The sequence below is a fragment of the Amblyomma americanum genome, chromosome 9, assembly GCF_052857255.1.
Source record: "Amblyomma americanum isolate KBUSLIRL-KWMA chromosome 9, ASM5285725v1, whole genome shotgun sequence".
NCBI lineage: Eukaryota > Metazoa > Arthropoda > Arachnida > Ixodida > Ixodidae > Amblyomma > Amblyomma americanum.
Window position 1 is genome coordinate 95,095,959 of NC_135505.1, and position 21,831 is coordinate 95,117,789.

Genomic DNA, 21,831 nt, shown 5'->3' on the forward strand with positions numbered 1-21,831 from the left:
GTTTACGGCTACAAGAATTCGACATTACCATCGTATATAAGTCGGGCCGTAAACACGAAGACGCCGACACGCTGTCGCGTGCACCACTCGACTCTTCCGGTCCCGAAATCGACGACGACAGCGGTTTCCTCGGTATACTTAATGCATCGGACATAATAGCCCGGCAGCGGGCTGACACGGACCTCCGACCGCTGATTGACAACCTTGAAGGTCACGCCATGCCTCTACCACGACACTTCGCTCGACGTCTCGGCTCTTTCTGTTTGCGCGAAGGTATCTTATACAAGAAGAACTCGAGAGGCCAAGAAAGAGCTTACCTTCTGGTACTTCCGGCCGATCTTCGCGCCGACATTTTATTGGCATGCCATGACGAGCCCACTTCAGGCCATCTGGGTTTTTCCCGGACGCTCGCCAGGATACGCAACATTTACTACTGGCCCGGACTCTCGGACGATGTCCAAAGGTACGTAAAAAGCTGCCGTGAATGCCAGCGCCGGAAGACGCCACCGCTTAAGCCGGCGGGTTTTCTCAAGCCCGTTACTACACCCCGCTCTCCGTTCGATCAAATAGGAATGGACCTTCTCGGTCCTTTTCCGTTGTCACTCTCAGGAAACAAGTGGATCATAGTCGCTACTGACTATTTGACTCGCTACGCCGAGACCAAGGCGATACCCTGTGCCACAGCTTCAGAGGTCGCCGACGTTTTCATGCAAAACATCGTCTTGCGGCACGGAGCCCCTTCGTGCGTTATTACCGACAGAGGCACAGCGTTTACAGCGCAGCTAATCGACCATATATTTACGTTGAGCTGCACTAGCCATCGCAAGACCACAGCTTATCATCCGCAGAGCAATGGGCTAACCGAACGCTTAAACAAGACCATTGCGGACATGCTGTCAATGTACGTAGACGTTCAGCACAAAACTTGGGATGAGGTGCTACCGTACGTCACATTTGCGTACAACACGGCCCTCCAGGAGACTACACGCTGTACTCCCTTTCGTCTTGTATATGGACGTGAAGTCCAGAGCATGCTTGACGCGATGCTACCATGCCTCGATGACGACCAACTCGCACCCGATGTTCATGAAATTGCCCAACGCGCTGAAGAAGCCCGTCAGCTTGCCCGCGTACACATCGGCCAGCAGCAGGGCACTGATGCGCGCCGTTACAACCTTCGACACCGATAGGTCGACTACAATCCCGGTGAACAAGTTTGGGTGTGGACACCTGTCCGCCGCCAGGGCTTGTCCGAGAAACTACTCTGCCGGTACTTTGGCCCCTATAAAGTGCTACGGCGTATCAGTGATGTTACCTATGAAGTGGTTCCCGACGGTGCCGCGCAACCGAGACGTCGACAGCCCAACAGCTCTGACATTGTGCACGTTGTGCGGCTTAAGCCATACTATGCCCGATAATGGCTTAGCGGCCCTCCGTTGTGACTCTGTGTGTGCTCAGTTTTCCTCGAACCTTAGCGCGCCTACGCTGCTGGCGGCCCCACTGCGATGCCCTTCTTTTTCGGAGGGGGGAATAATGCCACCTAGTGTTGCCAGGTGGCGCAAGCTGTCCGCGAAGACGATGAGGTTGCGATCGTGCTATCGTGGATCGGCCGCCATTACCGTCTCCTCTTGCCGACTCCAGCTGTTGAAGCGTCTCTCCGTGAGAACTCCGTGACAATATCATGGGTGTGAAAAATGTTTTGCTTCTTTGTGTTTGTTATCGAAGCCTCTGCACAATTTTCGTGGGAGGTATTGTTTGTTTGAAAGCAAGGCTGATTTTACATTTGGACTGTAGACTAGGATTGCATATGAAGTTTAATTCCGCTGCACCTGTAACAACTTCATCCTTCCCAATTATTCAAGGCAAAAGGTAAATTTCCTTCGCAGCTCTTCCTTACACAAAATATTCAAAAGTGCCAGTAAATGTCTTGTGCACCAGGCACAAACGATGGTCGTCTAAGAACACGTCAAGCCACTGGACATAATTCACTGACTTTGCGGAAGAAAACAATTTATTCTGAAATCTATAGTGCACAAAATGGTAAAAACTCAACACGTACCATCCAGATAGAGGCATTTTGGATCCACTGGAAAAATAAGTGCATCAGAAAAGTTAGTGCTCAAAAATTTCTTTGTTGATGCTGATGAAGAAAACATACACTCGCCAAGGTTCAAAGAAAATAAGAAGGAATTGACGTTTCGGCGCCCGTACGGGTGCCTTGATCACAAAGAAGCGAAGGACGGGCAGGTGAGCTATATATGGGCAGTTTTTTGAAGGGTGCGCAGGTATATCTCTGGGAGATTGCCACGGGTCCGGTTAATCGTGTTTGGCGTGGATTGAATGCACAACGATTCTATGAGAAGGCGTTTTGGTAATGATTTTTCCTTTGCAATTACACGTGCTGCGTCCCAGTCGATGGTATGGCCAGTTTCTTGATGATGTTGCGCCAAAGCGTTTGAGATAGATTTTCCTTTGGCGACGTCATTTTGGTGCTGTTTGAGCCTTGTCTTGAATTTGCCTGTTTCTCCGATATAGGAAGCGTCGCAATCATGACAGGGGATCTTGTAGATCACGCCTGGAAAGCTATCGATGTCAAGAGGGTTCTTGACTCGCAAGAGTCGTTGCCGAAGTTTGCACGACGGGACGTGGGCCACATGAATGTTATAATCTGAAAAGATGCGAGCAAGGGTCTCACTCACACCGTGGGCATACGGAATCGGCACCCGCTTCTTTGCGCATGCGTCAGTTCGGAAAGTCGGAGCAGAGGCGCGTCGTTCTTGGGATCGTAGTATTTGGGCTGGGTAACCGTTCCGTATCAGGTCTTGCCTGACCTGTTTCACTTCTGCTGCTCTGCCCTTAGGACTTGAGCATATCCTAAATGCGCGGTTGAACAGAGACGCCGCGACTGAGCGCTTGTGCCCGATGGGATGAGATGACTGAAAGTTTAGGTACCTTCCGGTGTGAGTGGGTTTACGATAGACGGTGGTTTGCAGAGAATGCGGTGAGCGTTCCACGATGACGTCGAGGAAAGCTATGTGGCCATCCACTTCCTCCTCTAGGGTGAACTGAATGCTTTGCTGGAACGTGTTGAGGTGCGCTAGAAACCTGTGTACGTCTGGCCGGTTGATGACAGAGAAGCAGTCGTCGACATAGCGTACAAAAAACTGCGGTGGGGGGTCGAATGAGGCAAGTGCTGCGGATTCTATTGATTCTAAGGCAAGGTTAGCACATACTACAGAAACTGAGGCACCCATGGCTGTTCCGAAAGTCTGTCTGTAGAAGTTCTTGTTGAAGGTGAAATAAGTATTCGAGAGGCAGAATTTTAGGAGTCGGCAGAGGTCGTCGGCTTCAATCGGGGTTCGTTCAGGCAAAGTCGTGTCTTCGTTCAGGGCTTTCTTGCAACACTCCACCGCAAAATCCACAGTCACAGATGTGAACAAAGACTTCACATCGAAAGAAGCCATTACTTGGGTGTCGTCAATGGGCACATTTTTCAGCTTCTCGGCGAAGTCGCTTGCATTCCGGACGTGCGTGGCGGTTTTTCCCGCTAGAGGGGCCAGCACCCGGTGAAGGTAGCCAGAGAGCTTGTTCAGCGGGGACCGTGTAAAGTCCACAATTGGACGGAGCGGTGTGCCCTCCTTGTGCACTTTTGGTACGCCGTAGATGGCAGGAGCGGCGCCATTGTGACACAGTAGCTTGTTGTAGATATATTGACCGTCGGACGGGGGGACGTATTTGAATACATCAGCGAGAAGCTTCTGAAGTTCAGCTTCTATCTTTCTGGTCGGGTCCCGGTTTATCTTTGTATAGGTATTTTTGTCCTCCAAAAGTGCCGACATCTTTTTTATATATTCAGTCCGATCTAGCACCACAGTGGCGTTCCCCTTGTCGGCCGGAAGGATCACGATTGCCTCATTCTTTTGTAATCTTTTGAGGGCTTCCTTTTCAGGGCGTGGGAGTGCGCTGTCTTTTTCTTTTCGTAACTTTGAAAGTGCTCCGATGGCACGAGAACGTGCTTGGTCGCGTAGGCTGGCGTCAATCTTTCGCACTGCTAGCTCAACGGCACATGTCATGCTTTTCGCATCAGGGACGGGTCCAGTGTTGAAGTTGAGTCCCTTGTTAAGAAGCGAGAGCTCAGCATGGTCTAGCTTGTACGAAGACAGGTTGTGTACGCAAGAAGTTGCTCTCTTCTGTCTGCCGCCCTAGGACCAACCGCAACTTCGTTTCTTGATTCTGCTGTCTTTGTTCCTGAGTGTTCGCTGTCACACTGTTCGCGTAGAGCAGGACATCAAAGGCGTCCATAGCTAGGGTACATTCTAGTGCCTGTTGAGCGAAGAATATGTCATTCTCCAGACGCTTAATCGTTGATCTTGTCTCCAGAATTCTCGCTTGTAGTAGAAGTTTTTCGGCTCGAGCGATAACATTTTTCCCAAACGGGGTACATACCAGAATTGGTAGACGCATGGTCTTCGGGACCAACCCATGGCTCGTGCATCGGAGGTTGAAGCGTAGGTGGCACAGGAAGGAGGTAAGCCTCGTTTTCAGTGCGACGAACTGTCGAATCTTGGTTACGGCTGGCGGCCCGTACTTTTCGCGGAGAGTAATGAAGTCTAGGGTTCGACGGAATCCCGTCTGGCGGGGAAAATTCATACTGATGAAGAAAACATACACTCGCCAAGGTTCAAAGAAAATAAGAAGGAATTGACGTTTCGGCGCCCGTACGGGTGCCTTGATCACAAAGAAGCGAAGGACGGGCAGGTGAGCTATATATGGGCAGTTTTTTGAAGGGTGCGCAGGTATATCTCTGGGAGATTGCCACGGGTCCGGTTAATCGTGTTTGGCGTGGATTGAATGCACAATGATTCTATGAGAAGGCGTTTTGGTAATGATTTTTCTACCGTACCCTAGCTATGGACGCCTTTGATGTCCTGCTCTACGCGAACAGTGTGGCAGCGAACACTCAGGAACAAAGACAGCAGAATCAAGAAACGAAGTTCCGGTTGCTCCTAGGGCGGCAGACAGAAGAGACAGCAACTTCTTGCGTACACAACCTGTCTTCGTACGAGCTAGACCATGCTGAACTCTCGCTTCTTAACAAGGGACTCAACTTCAACACTGGACCCGTCCCTGATGCGAAAAGCATGACATGTGCCGTTGAGATAGCAGTGCGAAAGATTGACGCCAGCCTACGCGACCAAGCACGTTCTCGTGCCATCGGAGCACTTTCAAAGTTACGAAAAGAAAAAGACAGCGCACTCCCACGCCCTAAAAAGGAAGCCCTCAAAAGATTACAAAAGAATGAGGCAATCGTGATCCTTCCGGCCGACAAGGGGAACGCCACTGTGGTGCTAGATCGGACTGAATATATAAAAAAGATGTCGGCACTTTTGGAGGACAAAAATACCTATACAAAGATAAACCGGGACCCGACCAGAAAGATAGAAGCTGAACTTCAGAAGCTTCTCGCTGATGTATTCAAATACGTCCCCCCGTCCGACGGTCAATATATCTACAACAAGCTACTGTGTCACAATGGCGCCGCTCCTGCCATCTAGGGCGTACCAAAAGTGCACAAGGAGGGCACACCGCTCCGTCCAATTGTGGACTTTACACGGTCCCCGCTGAACAAGCTCTCTGGCTACCTTCACCGGGTGCTGGCCCCTCTAGCGGGAAAAACCGCCACGCACGTCCGGAATGCAAGCGACTTCGTCGAGAAGCTGAAAAATGTGCCCATTGACGACACGCAAGTAATGGCTTCTTTCGATGTGAAGTCTTTGTTCACATCTCTGCCTGTGGATTTTGCGGTGGAGTGTTGCAAGAAAGCCCTGAACGAAGACACGACTTTGCCTGAACGAACCCCGATTGAAGCCGACGACCTCTGCCGACTCCTAAAATTCTGCCTCTCGAATACTTATTTCACCTTCAACAAGAACTTCTACAGACAGACTTTCGGAACAGCCATGGGTGCCTCAGTTTCTGTAGTATGTGCTAACCTTGCCTTAGAATCAATAGAATCCGCAGCACTTGCCTCATTCGACCCCCCACCGCAGTTTTTTGTACGCTATGTCGACGACTGCTTCTCTGTCATCAACCGGCCAGACGTACACAGGTTTCTAGCGCACCTCAACACGTTCCAGCAAAGCATTCAGTTCACCCTAGAGGAGGAAGTGGATGGCCACATAGCTTTCCTCGACGTCATCGTGGAACGCTCACCGCATTCTCTGCAAACCACCGTCTATCGTAAACCCACTCACACCGGAAGGTACCTAAACTTTCAGTCATCTCATCCCATCGGGCACAAGCGCTCAGTCGCGGCGTCTCTGTTCAACCGCGCATTTAGGATATGCTCAAGTCCTAAGGGCAGAGCAGCAGAAGTGAAACAGGTCAGGCAAGACCTGATACGGAACGGTTACCCAGCCCAAATACTACGATCCCAAGAACGACGCGCCTCTGCTCCGACTATCCGAACTGACGCATGCGCAAAGAAGCGGGTGCCGATTCCGTATGCCCACGGTGTGAGTGAGAACCTTGCTCGCATCTTTTCAGATTATAACATTCATGTGGCCCACGTCCCGTCGTGCAAACTTCGGCAACGACTCTTGCGAGTCAAGGACCCTCTTGTCATCGATAGCTTTCCAGGCGTGATCTACAAGATCCCCTGTCATGATTGCGACGCTTCCTATATCAGAGAAACAGGCAAATTCAAGACAAGGCTCAAACAGCACCAAAATGACGTCGCCAAAGGAAAATCTATCTCAAACGCTTTGGCGCAACATCATCAAGAAACTGGCCATACCATCGACTGGGACGCAGCACGTGTAATTGCAAAGGAAAAATCATTACCAAAACGCCTTCTCATAGAATCATTGTGCATTCAATCCACGCCAAACACGATTAACCGGACCCGTGGCAATCTCCCAGAGATATACCTGCGCACCCTTCAATAAACTGCCCATATATAGCTCACCTGCCCGTCCTTCGCTTCTTTGTGATCAAGGCACGCGTACGGGCGCCGAAACGTCAATTCCTTTTTATTTTCTTTGAACCTTGGCGAGTGTATGTTTTCTTCATCAGTATGAATTTTCCCTGCCAGACGCGATTCCGTCGAACCCTAGACTTCAAAAATTTCTTTATAACAAAGCTATACCTTCCCTGTTAGAGTTGAAAGACGGGCTAGTTGATCTTGGCACATAGAATGCATTTCTTTTGTGCGCGAAATACACAGGACAAAGAAAGGAGATATAAGCAGGACGAATGCTGTCCTATGTGTCTCTCCTTCATCGTGCGTGTATATCTCTCTCTTTGTCCTGTGTTTTTCGCGCCGAAAAAGTTCAGTCTTTATGCCTTCCGCTGCTCCGTGTAGTAATATCGAATGTTTGGATAGTTCAAATGTCATATTTGTGGAAACAGCGCGAAAGACACAGACAATAAAGAAGCCGGGGTGAGGTCTGTACACCTTTTCTGTAGAGAGAAAAACTTCAAAGTTAAGAAGGAAAAATAGCACTTCTTGATGCAGTGCAAAATTCCACAAAACCTGATAATATGCACACACAGCATAGGCTGAGCGGAACAACTAGTGAAATAAGCATTCTAGAGTCAATGATGTGAATGGGAGAAAGATGTGTTTCGGGTGCTTGGAACTCCATGAAGAGTGGTTGTGTCGGGAAATTTTCAACACTGGACATAACACCTATGAACTAGCCCAATCCGCAGTTTCTTTAATTTAAATTTCTTCGTCAATTTTAAATGAAGCTTAAGTTAGCTTGTGTTATTTTGTTCTTGAAACCTTGTAAACAAAGGTTTATTGTGGTATTTTAAATACTTGAACGACTGAAGTCCCCGAAAACATTGTCTTCTCATAATTAACAATGGCAGTAGCGATACGGCAATAATTTCTCCGCACTGATCTGTGTTACTCCCGCTACACTAGAAGCAAGTATGAATGAATAGCTTAGGTAGGAGTCAACATATTTTGTTCAGTACGGATTTCGTATAAGGCAGTCTTTCATCTGCGTGCAGAGACACACCAAAAAGGGCAGAATATTTGCAATGTAAAATATAAAAATCGGAATTCCTAACTCAGCTCTGTTAAAATCTTTAAGCTTAACGAAATTGACTTGTTAAAAAAGTGTTAGTTGGCCTAATTACTCTCAGTTATAGGTCATAATACTGCTTTTTTCTGTTGATAAAGAACCTAAGTGAAAAAACTTCGCAGAATAATTAGAACAGCATGAGTAATGACTGAAAAACTTTACAAAAAGAAAAATAATTAATAAAAAGAGTGTTTTGGCGACAATATGCGATGCTTTCCTGGCTTGTGAGTTTTGAACTTTTGTTAGTTTCATTCCGTTAAATCACCCTTCGGTAATGGGATCGAAACCACTGGCGCATCATTTACATAGAAAATTTATTTCTTTCTGTAATACTCCTAGAAACGACTTTTGTTGTTTTCATTCCTGATATTGTTTACCGCTCCATATGTGCCCTAAAATGAATTTCCAAGTCGTCTGCTTAGCGGGGATTACTAAAGCTGCTGTTGATGCCTTTGGTGGCGCAGATCCATAAGTGTATACGTGCACATAATTTTGGTATTCTCCCCAGAGGAAGGCCAGGGCAAGTTGGTTCAGTCCGCTAACCAGCATGACAGATTTCTTTAGTATACCATGGACATGGAGGCGCACGGCAGGCTGAGCTATCAACAATGATGGCTGCAAGAGATGAAGTGGCAGGGCAGAGTCTCATATTATTTGGATTGATGGCAGCGCTGTGCACGTGCAAATCTGCTGTCCGGTCACTCATCAAAAATCTTCGTTATAGGATGACAACGGTGCCAGGTAAGCACGCGTCAGTATAGACGAAGCGATTCTGCTTCAACCGCTGCATAGCTTGTGGCCCTTCGGGAAGCGATTCGCCACATCTGCGGAGAAGCGCCTCAGGAGTGATGCATTTTCACAGACTCTCAACCTGGACTACAAATTTTGGGATGCTTCCTTCGCCACATCGCCTACCAGGTTCTGGCTCTTAACATCAATGGACTCCTTTCATTTGGTGAGAAAAAAGGTCACCGTAAAGTGTTAACATGTATCCCTAAACACTGTGGAGTCGATGGAAATGAGACCGCCGACGCTGAAGCAAAGACGCCTTCAGCAGTGGCCTGCGCACAGCTGTGTCGTTCTCTAGACCAGACACCACTTGTCTCCTTTCGGGATCTATGAGGAGTGCGACGGCTAGATACTGGGCCCTGCCAGACACTCGACACATCCACCTTGAACGCATAGATCCGGCGATGGCCTTTTCTGTTCCTTGCGGAATAAAACGCCCTATTGCATGCTTCATACATAGGTTACGTTTAAACATCGCCTTCACGCGCGCGCGCAAGAACTTGCTCTTAACTGAACAAGCGTACTGCCTGGACTGTTCCACATGTGGCCTGCTCGAGGCTGTAGAGCATGTTTCCGGGCCGTGCCCTGCATAGGCACAAGAAAAACTAATGTTAGCATCCACTTTGAATTGACAGCAGGCCTCTCTCGGAGGATTTGATCCTAGGCGCTTGGCCAGAGGGTTCGGAAACTCTACAGGCAACGCGGGCACTCTCACGCTTTTTAAGCGACATGGGCCTTGAGTCGAGTTTATAAGGTTCAAAAATGTGCCTTGTCTTTTATTGCGAAGCAATACTACTTTAGGTCGCACTTCAGCCCGTTCCGTGGCGAGGCGGTGGTAGGCACCATTGACCTTTAGCGTGACCTCGCTGCGTGACGTCACACCACGTGACCTAGAGTGACGTCACACCAGCTGTGTAAAAACGGGGCCCCATCTCACGCCGTCGCGAGGCGAGGCGGTAGCCACCAACGGCGGCCTAACTCCCGCTCCTCTCACCAGGGGCGCCACGGTCCGAGTGACGTCACACCAGCTGTATAAAACAGCTCCGCTCCTCTCGCCAAGGCAATCATACAGCCAGATGTTACGATGGTGCCTACGAACAAGGCAGCTCGGCAGAATGCAAAGAGGAAGCATCAGCGAGCTACAGAGACGGAAGAAGAACGAGAAGAACGACTTTCTAAGCGGCGTGCGCAGTATGCAGCTCAGCGACAACGTGCAACCTCCTCTGTGGAAACAGCAGAAGCAAAGGAAGAAATTATGAGTTTGCCCGAATGTGAGTTTCCTTCTATTAGTTCAGAACGCTGGAACGCGACTAAACGTCAGAGGCGTTTTGGACGGGACAATAACCCCAACAGTTATTACGGCGTAACGCTACCGTACTTTAACGAACGCTACTGCAAGCACCGAGTGGGCATATCTTACGACGCGGAGAAAATGGAGTGTTACCGCACCGTCGGCCAATCGATACTGGAAGATTTTGTAATGGGCACGCTGGTGAGGGAAATGTTTGTCGGCATACACGGATTCGACGGATGACTACCTCTTAGATGATTCACTGTAAGCCGTAACACTAGCATAACCCAAGACTACCACCAGCCATACTACCAGCTGATCCGAGAATAACACACTATTGCTTCGCAATCACCAGGCTTAACCAAGCTAAGCCACGGCCGTTTTTTTCATCCACCTTCACCCTTCATTGTCATCCCCCTTCGTGACCCTCTTTTTTACTCCCCTTATCTTGCCCAGTGCAGAGTAGCAGGCCAGAAATTCATTTTTTCTGCCTACCTGTCTACCTTTCTCATTAATTGGAGGAGAAGGAAGGCTTTTTCATTATTAAAAATTCGCTGTCTCTATGGGTACCTTTATGCGTATCACAGCTCTCCACGGATGCAGCCCATGGCATTTTAAACAAGAATAATCTATTAGTTATCTCAAAACAAATAATGCACATTGGTTATTAATTTTCAGAGAAACTTCCGCAATGCAGACAATTTCTAATATTTTTCTCATCCAAACGCAGTTCATTTTAAAGATTGAGAAAGTACAACCTACGGTAATAACATCTTACCACAGCCTTCGTCGCTTGCAACAGTGGCGAAGGAAGTCGCCACGATGGTTAAAGGGAATGCTGCATTCATGGCTTCGATTAAAATAATTCAACAGCGCAACTAAAGGTCTCCTCTTTTATACGCTTATCGAGTGCCTTCACAAAACAAGAAAGAGTTCACTTTAGGAAAAAGTTTAAAATTTTCCCCAAGTGTCAAATATATATCACAGCTTTTTCTTTCGTAGGTGCGGATACCATTTTGTTTTGTGTTGCGTTTCTTAGCTTTCAAGCACGGTGCAGATAGGCACGTGTGGCCAGTATGTTTTTAGCCCCCAGATAAATTTGGAAAGTACAGAAGCTAACTCACACGTGGCTTCGGAAGTTTTGAGGAATGTCAGCAGGGTGTGTTTATGCGAAAAACTGCATCTCTAGAACTGTTAGAATAACAGTAATATTTCAATAGACTTATTGTAGTTTATATTTCTCAGTAATTTTAGTTGCACTTTAGCCTCCGCGCGGATGCTTAAAATTGCTTGCATAAGGAATATATATTGTTTGAGAGCAAAACAATAAAATGAAAGTCCAGTGATGGTTGGCCTACTTTCCCCGAACTAATCTGACTGCTGCACAATGCCGCTGTTTCCCCGCCGCCCCTCGCTTTTACGAAAAAGGCCCGCACCGCCTACTGAAGCTTCCCAGCCGGTGGGACTGCGCGGACACTCCCACTGCCTGGTTTTTATATGAAAGGCCATGCGATGCAGAAATCTTCAGCGCACAGCTAGTGCGAGAATTACATTTTTTTACACGTAAATGCTGCTGCCACTTTCTACGCGATCATTTTATGGTGGCTATAGTTTCCTGGCTTCAAACTGTCACAAATAAAGTACTCTTCATATTAAAGAAGGTGACAACCTTGCCAACTAACACGATTTAGATCTTTTAGTATTTTCCCAGTATACCTTGCTGCAGACGATCAGGTCAGTTGTCTCTAAATGGTATGTCCAAAAATACTACTTTCACTTAGTGCTGAAGCTAAGAGTTACGCACTTAGTCATATACTTCTATTGTTTTAATTGGAATAAATAAACAACACAAGGAGTACCAGTAAAATAGATTCCCGGAACACCACAATAAGATTACTCCTCGAGGAGCGTAGGTACTTTTGAAGATATGGTTACTTTTAGCTGGCGCGGCAAGTATACTATGGGGTAGCCTTTGTTTATGCCGCTACTTGTTCATGTTACAGGCTGTTCAATAACGCATTGCTGAAACATGTTCATTCCTGGAGATCGCAGCATTCCAGGAGACCGGAAGCATAATGACAACGGTCAAGCGGCATGCCCTTGTGAAAAACCGGATGAAGAAAAGAACGATGGACCTGATGGAACGGACAACCTGTTCTGCTGAGATTGTTTCTGTTGAACACTTTTGGGTTAGCATCAAGCTGTCTTGTGACATTGAGCTGTCCTGTGCGTTTGCATAGTCGGTTTGTCAGTACATACTTGCGACTTGTACTTGCTGCTTTATTGAGACCACTATATATGGCTATTGAAGCCACTTAAGAATTTCTTGAACAGACGAGCATTAGTTTGCACTTATTTTTTGCAGATGTGTTTTCCTATTTTTTTTATCGGTGGGATAGAAAGAGAAACCATGGGCCATATTTTTAAAAACAAACAAGTTGGAAGAGTGGCCAAATATAACCTTCTGAACCAGTGTTCGAAAAATTTTCTTAAGTTTACCAATAATTTTATTCCCACTTTTGTCCGGCAATGTTCTATTTAGAGTACACTAGCAAGTAGCCAGTTTTTAAGCTCAGTAATACTGATTTTTAAGCGGCAAGGAAAATATGTACATCTAAATTAAGGCTGACACTGTTTGGTCAACAAATATTGAAGATAACCTGAAGCCAAGCTTTGGGCATGTTTTTCATTGCTTCTGGAGTGATGTGACCCTACTTAGCTGCTATGAAAACATTGATGTTTCTAATTTATGTTTGTTTGGCTGGAATTTCAAAATAGCCGATGTGAAATGTTGCTGTGTGGCTAAGCCAATGCATAATTAGTTCCAGGTCCACGCCTAGGTACCTAAGCGCATTTTTGTTATGTTTAAATGCAAGAGTGAATGCGTCACTTGCAGCGTATTCATGTACGTTAGTCGAGTAGGCAAAAAATAATAGCTCTCTCCACTAAGCTATACTGTAGTACTGCTGAACCTCCAGTAATTAAAATACAGCCGTTGCTTCATCACCGTAATAGGCCCTTTGTGTAGCTCCCTCTGCTTCTTGATTTAACCTTAGAATTTATTTTGGAGGCTTGAAATATCTTTAGAAAGAAATGCTAATTTTTTCCTGCGTGGATAATGTTAAAAGGCTTGACACATATGACAAGGACTTTTCATAAAAGTTAGGCTATTTTACTGTTTCACCTGTTTGCGTGAGTAAATTGACAAAATTGTAGCATTTGCCCTGTATTTCACAGATGTGCTGCTCTGATGATAAAAGGCAACCAAACCAGAACTGTTGTCCTGGGGATTTAATTCTTCCATTGCCAAACCACGGTGTTAGCTTGTTCATCTTCAAATAAACAACATAATGTTACTTTTAGGGCACATTCTTTGCGAAGCGATAATAGTTGAATGACGGTCTCTGAGAAAATATTCGCAAGTGACACAGAAAGCTAGTTCTCCATTTGGCTCAGAAGTACTTGCACGGTCTTTTCAAGCCAGCTACGTGTGTACGTTTTTATTTATACATAAGGAATTGTTATAATTGATATCAGAACGAACAAGCTCGCTTGATCGCAATGCAGTCAACATATTGGAGAAAAAAGCAGCATCTTTAAACATCTTTACAATGAGTTTTTCTCTAGGAGCATATCACTTTGCTCTGTTATGGTAACTCGTTTACTGCTAAAGTCACAGCGTCAATGAAAAGAGGGCATCCGACACTGGTCTTAGTGTATGAATAAATTGCTAGACGCCTACTATTGCATGCAGCATTAGCAGAGGGAATCACCTCGTTTCTTTTTTTTAATACTGCAGCCCCACTCTAAGGGCCACAACAGGAGTGGGTACATGAAATGTGGTACAATTCCACGCATAAAAGGGTGCATGACAACGATTAAAATATAAACACTGCACACAACATCAAACAACGCTACGACTCAATTGCCGACAGAGTCAGAAATTGATAATATTGATAATGCACGAATGTTGCCATGCAAACAGTTCCAACTCTCCACAGCACGCTGTAAAAATCTGCATTTGAAAACGTTGAACGATGAATAAAGGCATGAACTCAAGGCAGATCACACAGTAAAGCATGGTGTTGCATGCTTATTGCTGCGGTGCTGAAATAAACAAATCTGCACTGAATGTGTCGTGCTTAGGGGCTGTTGGTAAAAAAAATACATCTGCCGTTCAGCAGAGCTGCTTGCTGGATTACTAGGTCGAAAATACTTTTCGCGGAGTTCTCGAGTTTAGTGTTGATTTTGAAGAAATTAATCTTTGCAAGTCCTCAAAATAAACGTCTCACAAAAATTTCTGAGGCTGACCATCATGTGGCTATCACCTCACCATCATTCTTCCACTCAGGAAATGCAGCTTACACAAGCATTCCTACTCACACTAAATGCTGTACTTTTATTTTTAACATGTTAGGTGAATGATTCTTTTATGGTGGTTATAGCAGTCTTCAAGATGAGGCATGCTCTTCAATCTGCCCTATAACACAATGTTCCCAAACGCATGCAGCCAAATTTCAGTTTTGCTAACAAAGCCTGTTAGTTAAGTACCCTCCCGTCTGTCGTACGGCTGTCTTCTCCAGTGCCAGTGGATTTTTACTACAGCTCTCTTTGCACGATGTACAAAACTATTCTTTCACATACCAAGGCCAAGTAAAGCCGGTCTAAGTGAGGTGGAAGCTTTGGCAGCTACTGAGCGGATGATAACACTGCGTTTATGTTAACCACGCTTCGTTTTTTCAGACTGCACAGCGCATCGCGAATGGAGCGCACGGCCATCTTATGTTTTTATTTCGGGACTGCAGAATCAGGCATGCCGATTCGCAAATAGTCGACAGGCTTCAAGAATACTATTACAATGTGTGCTCCTCAGCACCTTTGGCCTTCTGGTGCCTCTATACGCTTCACAAATGCACTGGCTTAAAAGTAAATTTTTTTGAAAATACAGTGGCATGCTAAACTAGAACAGGTTTTGTTTTCTGACGCTGATTCGAAAGCACTACAAAAATAAATTGCATATCCAGGACAGTGGAGATGCAGGAACTGGCGTTTCACATAGATAAAATCATGTTAGTCCTCTGTACGGCTCTGAAATGTGAGTGCACCGTAATGCAGTAGCTATAATTGCAAGTATCAGTGCAAATACCGGTGACTGTCAGTGCAACGACCGCAGCAAATGTGTTTTTCATCAGGTGCACTACATAGCTTTAAAGCGGATAGGAGATATTGCTAAAAGCGATTGTAAGTATACTCGACATTGTATCAGTCACGATGACTAACAGAGTGATGGACGCCAGTTCGTGTCGAAACAACGAATGTCAGTAGTCGTTTATTGTATCGTTTATATAGCCACGTTGGGTGAGAGGGTAGTGTTATCAGGAAAGGAAACGTCGGCACATGTGTGCTCGGAAGCAAAGATAAATGCGCGCACAAGCAGATATAATACATCTCCTCCTCAATGAATAGTTCACTTGAAAAAGTCTTTCTCCGTCACTTACTGACCTGCTCAAAGTTTCCCGTGTATCCCTAGCGTTCCGGTGGTCTAACTTTCCTCTTTGACTTTCTGAGGATTGGCGACGGTGGCCTCGATGCTATCGCAGGAAGGGGCACGTTTGTAGACGACAGATGAGGATCAGCCGATGTACTTGCATCATCATCAGAGTTGTCACTCGTTTCATCCTCCGATGCTTTGCGGTGGAAGTACTCTTTCGTTCTGAGCAAGAGTTGGCTGTTTCGCCATAACAACTTATTGTCTGCCGTCTGTACATAATAGGGTCTCAGTCCTGCTGGTGCTAGCAGTCTGGCTTGGCGTGACCATGAGCCCTTCTTTACGCGTACCACGTCATCCTTGTTCAGGCACGGGAGGGATGAGCGGTTGTTGCTTGTCTGTGTTTGCTTCCTCATCTCCACGATTGGCTCTTCGCGAAGGTCAGGCAGTGGGGTCCGCAGGTGGCGTCCTTGAAGCTCTCCAGGAGACAGACCGTCCTCCAGGGGGCTTGCCCTGCAAGCCAGTACACCAAGCCAGAAGAACTCGTTAGCCCCAGAAGTTTTATTTAAAATTCGTTCGGCAATTCGCACTCCTTTTTCGGCCACACCATTTTGCCTCGCAAAGTGCAGACTCGACGTGACGTCACGAGAGTCGTACTCTTTCGCGAACTGTGCGTATTCCCCGCTAGAAAACTGAGGCCCGTTATCAGTGCATACCGCACTCACAAGTGCTGCCACGACGCTGCTGGCATGAACTTCGACGACGACGCTGCTGGCATGAACTTCGACGTCGTTGGTGTCCACCGCAATGACGTCACCAGTGCTCGGTGCACTCGATAACATGTCTGCGAGCTTCATCTGTTTCCCGGGAACGAACAGCAAGTTGTAATCATACTTCAAAAGTCTTAAAAAACGTTCATATCAATAAGAGACCTGTGGTTGCTTTCAAGTAGCAGCGACCGACCATAAATTAAGTTGGAGAACTTTCACAGCCGAATACAAGAGCAAGAGCCTGTTTTTCTAGCTAAGAGTACCGTTGCTCAGTATCGGTCAGAGCTCTAGACGCTTAAGCCACTAGCCTCCAGCCGTCCTCGTTACTCTGCAGGAGAGTGGATCCAATACCGCTCTGGGAGGCATCTGACGTCACTTTTGTTTGCTTGCATGGACCAAAAAGCGGCGGTTTCTCGCTTAATGATCTGCATATGGCTCTGCATTCTTCATCATGATTACGTTTCCAGTCAAATGCGGTGTCCTGCTTGATAAGAGATCTCAAAGCAGCCGTTTTCTGGGCTAGCGATGGCAAATAATTGCTGATGTAATTAACCACGCCCAGCAACCTCTGAACTGCAAGCTTGATATCGGGCCTTGGCATCTGTACTAGACTGGCGACTAAGGCCGGATTTGGGCTCATTCTTTTGCCGCTGATGATATCGCCCAGAAATTCTATCTCTTTCACACCGAGCTGACATTTTTGTGCATTGAACGTCAAGCCTGCCAACTGCACTGCTTTCAGCGCGCTACGAAGTCGCTGGTCATGCTCTGCCTTATCATTTCCCCAAACCAGCACATCGTCCACATACACGAGTATGCCTGAAAGGCCATCAAATATCTCGTTTAACACCTGAAATACTTCGCTAGCCGATGCAATGCCGAAAGGAAGGCGAAGAAAACGGTAGTGACCGAAGGGTGTTGCAAACGTGCCTACTTTTGTTGATGGCTCATCAAGCGGAACCCGATGGAAGCTGGCGTTAGCGTCGAGACGAGAGAAAAACTTCGCGCCTGCAAGTTCAGCCTCGATGTCTACTCGGCGGGGCATTTGATAATGCTCCCTCTTTAGGGATGCATTTATCCTTCTCGGGTCAATGCAAACCCGTAGTTTGCCATCTTTCTTCCGAACAATAACGAGGGGGCTTACCCAATCCATTGGCTCACTGACTTTTTGAATGTTGTGCTCTCGCTCCATACGCGTCAGCTCGTCCCGAAGTCGTTGCTGCAGTGCCATCGGAACCCTTCGCGCTGGCTATACAGTTGGGACAGCGTCTTCTTCCAGCACTATTTTGTACTCGCGGTTGATACGTCCCGTTCCTTGAAAGAGCTGATGGAATTCTTCAATGACGTCCCCGCTTGCCGCCACGGTGCCGACCTCTCAATAAAGTAGCCCAAGGCGTTCGCTCGCATCCAGCCCCAGGATAGCCTGGTAATCCTTCTTTACCACGAAGAAGTCGGTGCAGATCTTTCGGTCACTGATGAGGACAGGTAGCGAGACGACGCCGCAGTGCTTAATGATGTCACCGTTGTATGAGCGCAGAGTTGCCATGCTGAATTTCAGGGGACCGACGTTCAGTTTTCACTACAATAAGAGGGGAATTATGTTCACTTGAGATCCTGTGTCTACCCTCATCGGCACCGCTCTTTTGCCGATCGCTGCTTTCATGAGCCAATCGCGGTCCGTGCCGACGGTGCCAATAGAGACATCTAGAACGTCGAAGTTGTCCTAGTGTTGTATTCACCCGACTCGAGTCCTTGATCTACAACTTATGGTGAAGTGGTTTGGTCGGTTGCAAATACGACAAACTTTGCCGAATGCTGGGCACCGTCGTGGTGCATGTGACCTTCCACACGGGGAACATACGAATCCTTGCAGAGGTGGGCGTACCGTTGCTCGGATTGAAGTGACAACCTAAACTTGGGCGTCATTTGTTTTTGACCATAACACGCTCTGGCGCGCAGAAGTCTCGGCCGCCTTGCACAGTGTAATTGCTTTTTCGACAGTTAACTTCTCCCTCAGCAGCTCTTCCCTCAGCTTTGTCGAGTTCATGCTAAACACTATCTGGTCTCGAACCATGTCTTCTGTGAGACTGCCAAAGTTGCAGTACTGAGCTTGCTTTTTTAGATTTTTAAAGAAACTCTCGGAGGGCTCTGCTTCTGATTGCACTCGGGTGCGGAACATTTTCCTCTCATGCACCTCATTCAGTTGCTCGACGCAGTCTACTTCAAACTTGGCGACGACGGAGCGAAAGTCCTCCTTGTTCTTTCCTGCGGAGAATATGATTTTATTGAAAACATCGATGGTGTCCTCGCCTTCCAAGCTCAGGAGCAACGCTGTCTTTGCCGTCTCTTTTCGTGGTTTTTCAGTGAATTACTTTGCTTTTTGATAACAGTTCAAATCGCTGCCTGAAAAGCTCCCAGTTCCTTCCATCATCTCCGGTTATGCGTAGCAATTCCGGTGGCTTAACACTGTCAATGGCCTATCTGTAGTGCTCACTGTGGTGCGATGCTTCAAAGCGAATCCCACTTTTAACACCATGTATCCGTCAATGTGACTGACAGAGTGATGGACACCACTTCGTGTCGAAGGAACGAATGTCAGCAGTCGTTTATTGCATCGTATATATAGCTACATTGGGCGACAGGGTAGTGTTATCAGGAAAGGAAATGTCGGCACATGTGTGCTCGGAAGCAAAGTTAAGTGCGCGCACAAACAGTTCTGATACACACATCAATTGTGTTACATGCCTTCATGTTATGACCACTCATATCGCCGACACATAAGATCTTGCTGCACTCACCTGAAGATTTGTAATGAATAGCATCAGTCCCTCGCACTTCTTCTTGCCGGCTCTAATGAATAGTGTTTGTGAGGTGTTACGTGTTGGTCTTGAAATATCACAAGCGGAGCACCTTGATGTTTCGCAATAACAAAGGATTCAACGCCGATATCAGCGCATTTATTTCTTCATTATAAATGTTTTTGGCAAATGCACAACACAGAGAGGCAGGTGTAAAATGCATGTTATGATTAGGATAAACGCTTTTTCCCGTAGTCTTCTATCGTCGGGGAATTGTTGCGGTTGGGGCAGCATCCTCCCCATCCGAACTGCTCGCAACTCTTGGTCGGAGGGTTGAGATTGTGACGCACTGCACAGTTGTTGCATGGTAAGACATGAGGCTTCTTGCAGCCTGCGCGAAGTAGCAACTCTAATCGCAGCGGGGCGTGGGCACAATGCAAGATCTGACTATCCGAAACAAACTCAAAAATGCAGCCCTATCACTTCTGCCTTCTGCCTTCTTCTGCCAAACATACAATGAGCACTATAACACGCGTCAATTATGTTGAATGTCGTCCCTCGCATTTAGATGCACTTTTGCTTTAATTTGAAATTTCTTGAATAAATATTTGAACATTGGCACATAACTGGATAGATTCATTCGAATACTGCTGAAAGTAACCCGAAATGTTCAATAATGTTATTTTTAATACTCTACCTTACTGTTATTGCCCGTCCAAACTGCTTTGACTTCTCTTGATTCTAGTCTGCTTCCTAACCATTCTATACCTTTATTCAACTAAGACTAAATGAACACATTTTAATCTTATTGGAATGAGATACGCAGTAAGCGGTGCGAAGAAAACCTTTATTTATTTCAGGAAGGTAAAGATCGGCCGAATTTTCGGGACTCGGTTGTGTTTAGCAATCAAGCAGCCCCAAAAGACGCCCATATATAAAGAAAAATCTCACACGAACGCTGGTACGTACATTTGCTTTCATTATACCGTGTTTATGAGGTATTTTATGTATGAAGCTGCAAAAAGTGCTGCCTGTTTTACCTCCTGTTTCATATCGAACTTGATGCTTCCGAATAGATGTTCCGCTTTCATCATGTGGCACGAAATAATAAACGACAATGATATGCTTTTGATGGAGATTCAAAATGTTATACTGCTTTTCGTCAGTTACCGAACTCTCTGCACAGAAATCAAAGGGAAGTAGCAATTATATTTCAAGCCGGTCGGATCTATAAATCTCTGCCGAATAAGGTGAAAAAGAGATGGTATGTTCTCTATGCTAATACAATATTTTCAGGTGTCATACTTGCACAATAATTAACTTTTGTTTGTTCTGGCTGAAAACCCCCCGAAACCCTGATGCTCACTAAATTTCTGCAGGAGGTATTTGTTTCCAAAGCATGGCCGCTGATAAGTTTAGGCTGGCTGCTAGGTGTGCCTTATAAGTCCTATTATGCGTCTCGAGAAACATATTCATCAATGAGACTAATTTCAGGGTAGAGGTAAATTTCAGGGTAGAGTTAAGCAACGAACGGGCTGTCCAATCGTCTGCTTTCGGAGATATTTATGTCTAGTGCAACCGAACCTTGAAAGTGTACTAACTCGATGGAAGGAAACGAGAACAACCCGGCGCCAACACGCCCCGCTATTGGAATTTATTTCCACCGCGCTTTTACCAGGGTGGTAGGGAAATGACGTTACAGTCGTCCTAGAATGTATCATTGACGAGGCTAGGGTCTTTTTGCTATCACCGAAGTAAAAGCGCGGTGCAAAGGAATTGAAAAAGCGGAGCAAGTTGGCGCCAAGTTGTTCGCGTTTCTTTCCATCGAGGTAGTACACCAGCGCCATCCTCGTGCATAGCGGCGGAGGTATTACATCTTGTACTACAACGAGTGCCATATAGGAACGTTAGCGATCGAACAGGTAGAAGTAGTGCGAGAACCCTCTTATGCCCTGGGTAGCTCTTGAGCTGAGAAGGGAAGGGAAAAGAGGGTCTCGTTCTGACATAGATGACGAATGCAAATAGTCATCGGAACCAAGCAGCATATAGCATGATTTTTAATTTGTTGTTTCATAAACTGCAGATTATCACGGTAATCAGTTTTTGAAGGTAATAGATAAGGAAGTCGAAAGAAAAAATATGGCTGTGGTTTAGCTCTGGTTACACCTGGAGCGACGCGAGCTACACCCGGCCGTTTCACTGGGCGTTCCTTCATCTTCGTCCCTGGACATGGATTCACTCTCTCCCCTTCCCCCCCCTCCCCCGGACTTAACACTGCGTGCGCACAGCTGTTGCAGCTCGGTTTCGCCGGCGCGCCGCTCCGCCGTCACAAGCAGCTGCTCCGCACCACGTGACCAACCACGTCACCAGGGGTGGCCACGCTGAAGGCTCTAAGAGGTGGCGTAGTGTAGTTATCACTACAAAAATAAATACATGCCGCGGGTGGGATCCTTAGCAGTAATAAAGGACGTGCCATGTCCACCGCTATGGACGAGGGCGGTGCTGGTGACCACTCTCAAGTGTCGATTAAACTACACACAAACATCCCAGAACTCAAAAAATTCGACAGTCGTCGCCCTATCTTAGTTGGTAAAGCACCGGA

At 46.6% G+C, this 21,831-nt stretch overlaps 2 protein-coding genes across 2 annotated transcripts; one reads left to right on the plus strand and one right to left on the minus strand.

Moving 5' to 3' along the window:
• Positions 1 to 2,112: 2,112 nt before the first annotated feature.
• LOC144103521 (uncharacterized) lies at positions 2,113 to 3,839 on the minus strand. The gene is made up of 2 exons (XM_077636218.1): positions 2,953 to 3,839; positions 2,113 to 2,140 (listed from the first exon to the last, which is right to left on the minus strand). Exons 1-2 carry the CDS (start codon positions 3,837 to 3,839, stop codon positions 2,113 to 2,115), a joined length of 915 nt encoding a protein of 304 aa, XP_077492344.1.
• Positions 3,840 to 4,910: 1,071 nt separating this feature from the next.
• On the plus strand, positions 4,911 to 12,337 carry LOC144103522 (uncharacterized). Its single transcript, XM_077636219.1, has 3 exons — positions 4,911 to 5,471; positions 5,556 to 6,262; positions 12,226 to 12,337. Exons 1-3 carry the CDS (start codon positions 4,911 to 4,913, stop codon positions 12,335 to 12,337), a joined length of 1,380 nt encoding a protein of 459 aa, XP_077492345.1.
• The last annotated feature ends 9,494 nt before the right edge of the window (positions 12,338 to 21,831 follow it).

Coding starts and splice junctions, on each gene's coding strand:
- LOC144103522 (XM_077636219.1), top strand. CDS start 4,911: ATGGACGCCTTTGATGTCCTGCTCTACGCGAACAGTGTGGCAGCGAAC. Junction 5,472..5,555: donor TTCAGAAGCTTCTCGCTGAT/GTATTCAAATAC, acceptor CCTGCCATCTAG/GGCGTACCAAAAGTGCACAA. Junction 6,263..12,225: donor AAACCCACTCACACCGGAAG/GTACCTAAACTT, acceptor TGGAGATCGCAG/CATTCCAGGAGACCGGAAGC.
- LOC144103521 (XM_077636218.1), bottom strand. CDS start 3,839: ATGTCGGCACTTTTGGAGGACAAAAATACCTATACAAAGATAAACCGG. Junction 2,141..2,952: donor AAACCCACTCACACCGGAAG/GTACCTAAACTT, acceptor TTTCTTCATCAG/CATCAACAAAGAAATTTTTG.